Raw genomic sequence first — 5,891 nt, forward strand, 5'->3', positions numbered from 1 at the left:
CATAGCGACCCCTCCTTGGGTTTCCGAGGCAGTATCACTACGGAAGTAGGATTGCCCAACCTTCCTTCCGAGGAGTGGCTGGTGGGTTTGAACCGCCAGCCGTCTGGTTAGCAGGCAAAGTGTCTTAGCCACTATGCTACCAGAGCTCCAAAAAGGAGCCCTGGTGGCACAACGGATAAGCACTCAGCTGCTAACAGAAAGGTTGGCAGTTTGAGTCCACCTAGAAGTACATGGGAAGAAAGGTCTGGTGACCTCCTTCTGAAAGATCACAGCCACTGAAAACCCTGTGGAGGATCTCTGCTCTGACACACATGGGGCCACTGTGGCTCAGAACTGACTTGATGTCAGCTGTGTTGCCTTTCCAGCTAACCACTACAATGTGCCTTAAGAACTGAGCTGGATTTTTTCACAGTAGATACTTAAGTGCCTGCATGTGCCACCCAGCCCCATGGGGCTTGACTTCCTTTGTAACCAAAGTGGCTCCAGCAAATGGCTTGCACCACCTACTGGTGGGAAAGCCACATACCAGAGGAGGGCAGTAACATGTTTACTATAGAAAAGTTCCCATTCAAAACTTGTAAACCCTAAAGTGGCATTTTCTTCCCAGTTTCCATTTCCTGAGGGGAGCCCTGGTGGTGCAGTGGTTAAGGTGCTTGGCTGCTAACCAAAGAGCAGGGGTTTGAACCGACCAGCTGCGCAGTGGGGGAAAGATGTGGCAGCCGGCTCCCGTAGATTCTCGGTTCTGGAAAGCTTATAAAGCAGCTCTACCCTGTCCTATCCGCTTACTGTGAGTTGGAATTGACTCAGTGGCAGTGGGTTTGTGTTTTGGGCTCCATTTCTTGGCTACACTGTTTCCAGAAAAACTATCCTTCTCCAGCTTTCCTCCTCCCATTTAAGTTGACCTCAGATGGTGGCTAATTATCTCCAGCTGCACTGGCTCCCAGCGCCTTCTCGCCTAGTTTCATACGCCTGTGACAGGAAAACTAAAGCTCATAATTCCAACTCACTGAGAACAGATTTCCAAATACGTTTTAAAGCATTACAACACTTTTTTTCCAAACGAAATTTTAAGCTACAATCTAATATATAAACTGTTCTTACTGAAGAGGGAATGGTGGCGGTGATACTTCCCTGTCAGATTCTGAGCTGCTTCTGAGGTAAGGTTCACCTGTTACCTGGTGGGGAGTCAAATATATCACAGGAGAGCTTTACATGTCTACTGATACTGCTTTTTATCCCCAAATATCCTTAGGTACTCAGGATATGTTCCAGTGAATCACTGCACTTAGATAAAATCAGAAATTCAAGTCAACTAGCTCACACTCGGTACAATTCTATTAAGATGCGCCATGCAGTCTCCTGGTCTTGGGACAGCGCCACTCAAGGCTGAATGTAGGAAGGCAATTTGAAGCTAATCTCTTTTCCTTTCTGTTTGGCAGAACTGAATCTAAAACATAGTGTTTTCTTTGTTTACACTTTGATCACCTGAGATAGTCTCAGCATTACTGTGACCAGGTTTTGAGAACATTTTTGATTTACATGTCAGCTAGGCACAGTAAGCTGGCACCACTTATAGGGGCAGAAGGAAGGGACACTGACTCTGAACTGAACTAGTTTTAGCCAGTACATAACCCTCACACCAGACCCTGAGGAAGACCTGCAGGGTTTCTGACAACAGTCCTGGTCCCTGTGGTTGGCAGGACTAAGACTCGCGGGGAAGATGGGAAGTTGGTCTAGAGGTCCCTGCCTTCAAAGGGGCACAGATGTTGAGAAAAATGCTGGCATCCTGCACAGGGGTAAAGTTTTGATACATTTTCCACTTTGAGGTGGTGGAGGGGGGAGATTTAAAACAAATAACACAATGAAAGATTTGTGTGCATACATTTGTGGCTTGCTCATGTTTTAAAGTGTATTTTTATTTACAAAGTGAGATGACGCATCGGTTACAAACAGATATCCAATAATTCCACTTTCATGAAAAAGTATATAAATATATTACAGGAAATTCTATATAGTAAACATTAGAAATTGATACAGTAAATATTTGCTACTTTTTTCTATGCCAATATTATTGTCACTTAAAGCTTAAATACTGGTTTCAAGTATCCCCTATAAAATCACTCTACTTTATTAAAATACTGAAAAAGAATTTTGCTATAAACAAGATTGGTGCATTAAAAATAGACTCAGAGTGTCCTCGTAACAATGACTACTATGATCACATGCTGTCTTAATTCATCCCTAAGGTCTCTACACCAAAAAGCAGTTGAATAAACTGCCTTGTTCAGTTAGTGTTAAACAATTTTTAATAATTATCATAGGTTAAAGGAGCTGTAAAAATACAGCATTTCAACATTATTCTTTGTTACGAAGATTGCCCCTCTAAGGAAGAGGAGAACAAGTACAATGGTATGGGGAGGACTTGCCCCGCCTTCTTTATTATACGTCGAAAGCAGCAGAGTCTTTGGAGATTTAGGAGGGAAATGAGACGGCTTCTGGAAGGCTGCTCTTTTCATGTCATTTCAGAGTCTGCCGATGCTCTTCTTCAGCTTGAAGACGTGTCAGAACGTAAAGGATAACTTGATAGCAAAAAATATACTGATCCTATGGCAGAAAGAAAAAAGGAAAGAAGATTTTAAATACATAATGTGATCATTAAATCGCTATACCAGGATTGGAAGTCTCATTTGGGGAATTTCAAAAATATGGAAAAATTTTATTTTGTGATGAATGTAGGAAGCAAGATATAGAATTGTACATAGGGTTAAAAAAAATTAACTACCGTTGGATTTCATTGAAAATAGTGCATGTGTGTGTGAGAGAGCATGGACACCTGTGAACATGTGCTCAGGGTAAGAAATACAGGAACACTTCCCAAACCTTGGCCTCTTCCCTCCTCTCTCTCCTCCCTAGCTCCAGCCCAGTCACACTGGCCTTGACCATTCCTGAGTGCACACAAGACACTCCCACCTTGGACTTCCACCAGATGGTCCACTCTGCCTGAAAGGCTCCTGCCCCAGATATCCCATGACTCCCTCCTTCATCTCCTTCATATATTTGCTCCAGGGTTACTTTTCTCAGTGGCACCTTTCTATGTCAATAGCACCCCAATTTTCTGTTACTTATCCATGTACCCTACTCTTTTTCTCCAAGGCATTTATCACTTTCAAAGATCCTACAGAATGTGCTCATTTAATGAGTTTATTACCTGCCCTCCTCATAACCACCCTGTTAGGATATAAATTTTCTAGACCAGGGATCTTTGTTTCATTCACTGATGTGCTCCAAGTACCTACAGGAGTACCTGGCATGAAGTAGATAGTATCTGTTGAATGAATAAATGAGTGAATGAACTATCTGGGCCTAAAGCACTCTTTATATAGATCAATGTTTTCTTTACCTCAAAAAATAGGAGTATAAATAAGCTTAGTATTTAAAAGACTTAATTAGATGCTCTGGTGGTGTAATGTCTAAGGCGTTTAACTGCTAACCAGAAGGTTGGTGGTTCAAATCCACCAGCCACTCCTCAGAAGGAAGAGTGGGCAATCTACTTCCATAGAGAATACCACCTCGGAAACCCATGGAGGGGTCACTATAAGTCTGGATCGACTCGACAGCAGTGAGTTTTTCAATTAGAATAAAAAAATATATGAAGATGTCATGGACTGAATTGTGTGCCCCCAAAATATGTTAACTTGGCTGGACCATGATTCCCTTGGCAGTTATGTAATGATGTAATTGTCCCCCACGAAGTGATTTGATGTGATCAGCCAATCAGTTGTAAGGTGAGAAGGGTGGGCTGCAACACCCTTACCCAGGTCATAATCCTAATTCGAGATGAGTGGTTTCCCTGGGCTATGGTCTGCACCACCTTTTATCTTCCAATAGATAAAAAGAATGAAGTGAGCAGAGAAGAGGGACCTCAGTATCCTTAAGAAAGAAGAGCTGGGAGTGGAGTGGGTCCTTTGGACCTAGGGTCTCTGCACCGAGAACCTCCTAGACCCAGGGAAGACTGATGCCAAGATACATGTACACCTCCTTTGAGGTCCACAGATGTTGAAAGGATACAAGGACCTTCCTCCAGAGCTGACAGAGAAAGAAAGCCTTCTCCTATATCTGGTGACCTGAATTTGGACTTATAGCTCCCTAAACTGTGAGAGAATAAATGTGTTTGTTAAAGCCATCCACTTGTGGTATTTCTGTTATAGCAGCACCGGATAACTAAGACAGGAAGGAAAATAGCAAATTCTAATTTTTGAGATAAAGAGAAATGTGAATTTATACATATGTGACAATAGCTTCCACATTCCTCCACCCCCCCAACACACACAAACAGAAAGGATAATAGACTACTCAGTGAAGACAGATATGCAAAGTAATGCAGTTCCTGTAAAGGATACAATTCTGTAAGTCACTGAGTGACCTAATCCATGGTTTGATTTCAGGTAAGAGAAATACAAATAATCAAATAAGAGAATAAACGGATCTGCACCCACGCCCCCCACTCTTTCTAGGTACCTTCTCCAAGCTAAGCAATTCCAGCTTGTCTTTCAGTCAGTGCTGCTGAATCCATTCATTTGCAGGAAATTTTTATGCGGGTTTGAACCACTCACCTTTAGGTTAGTAATTGAGTGCAAACCATTTGTGCCACCCAAGGTGCATCTTTGTTTGAAAATGGAGAAGGAGCACCACTAACGTGGTAGCACGTCCCACCTCCCATCTCTGCTCTCAACATGCCATCTATTCCCTACATTAGTCATCTCATCTATTCAGAGAAGATATTGTATTTCCTAATTTTCTAAAAAAATAAAAATATTGTGAAAAGATAGTCCAAAAACATTTTAATTTTTTCAGAATATGGGAACCCTCCCAAAAGAGAAAAATGGTTTAACACAAACTTTTAAAACATTAAAATGTTTATAAAATCTTCATCAGAAGGCACCAATCAAGACTCACCTCAGTTTGAACCATTCCATGTCTTTGTAGTCTCATGCAGCGTACTACATCAGAGATGTCAAACTGCCAAAGTAAACAGATTGTATGTTACATAAAAAATGTAATCTAATTCAAACCTGAAAGGGCTATGGAGAATTTTGTACCCTATTTTCCTTCTCTGAGTAGTTGTCTTGGGAAATTTTCCTGGACAAAATGAATTGGTGAATTGACTTTACCATCATTTTGTACTCTTATTTATCATTTTTGTAAGAATCAGGAAAGGCAGTTCTATTTGAAAATCTAAAATTTGAACTCAAATTTTGAATTCAAATAGAACTTAAAAATTCTCTTACCTCTGAAACTTGACTAATTTACACCATTAAAAGGAGCTCTGGTAGCATAGTGCCTGAAGCACTTGACTGCTAACCAGAAGGCTGGCGGTTCAAACCCACCAGCCACTCCTCGGAAGGAAGATGGGGGCAATCTACTTTTTATCCGTAGTGATACTGCCTCGGAAACCCAAGGAGGGGTCGCTATGAGTCGGGTCTGACTCGATGGCACATAACAACAACAACACACCTTTTAAAAAAAATTCTCCTTCAGTTTGCTTTATAGAAAAAAAAGTCTTTTAAATTTAGCTGATTAACAGTTCAAAATAAGGGAGAAATAAATTTTATGGTTTTGTGTTACTTTAATTTTGTGGTGGTGTAGCGCCTAAGGCATTTGACTGCTGACCTGGTTCAAACCACCAGCCACTCCTCGGAAGGAAAATGGGGCAATCTACTTCCTTACAGACACCACCTCGGAAACCCAAGGAGAAGTTGCTATGAGTCGGATCGACTTGATGGCAGTGAGTTTGGTTTTTGGTTTATTACTTAAATTACTATAGTAGATATAATAGAGTGTGAGGTACAAGATAGAACTGTTTTTAACTGAAATTTTTTTTTTTTTTTTTT

At 41.2% G+C, this 5,891-nt stretch overlaps 1 protein-coding gene across 1 annotated transcript in view; it reads right to left on the reverse strand.

Moving 5' to 3' along the window:
• Positions 1-2,517: 2,517 nt before the first annotated feature.
• Positions 2,518-5,891, reverse strand: part of PTPN13 (protein tyrosine phosphatase non-receptor type 13) — a 303,937-nt gene continuing 300,563 nt past the window's right edge. The window contains exons 43-44 of the mRNA XM_042782048.1: positions 4,957-5,019; positions 2,518-2,604 (exon numbers count right to left, since the gene is read on the reverse strand). Of these exons, the coding sequence (XP_042637982.1) occupies positions 2,518-2,604; positions 4,957-5,019 (150 nt within the window). The remainder of the gene's footprint in view (positions 2,605-4,956; positions 5,020-5,891) is intronic.

This window comes from Orycteropus afer, unplaced genomic scaffold, assembly GCF_000298275.1.
Source record: "Orycteropus afer afer isolate SDZICR_OR568_19922 unplaced genomic scaffold, OryAfe1.0 scaffold00227, whole genome shotgun sequence".
Classification (NCBI taxonomy): Eukaryota; Metazoa; Chordata; class Mammalia; order Tubulidentata; family Orycteropodidae; genus Orycteropus; species Orycteropus afer.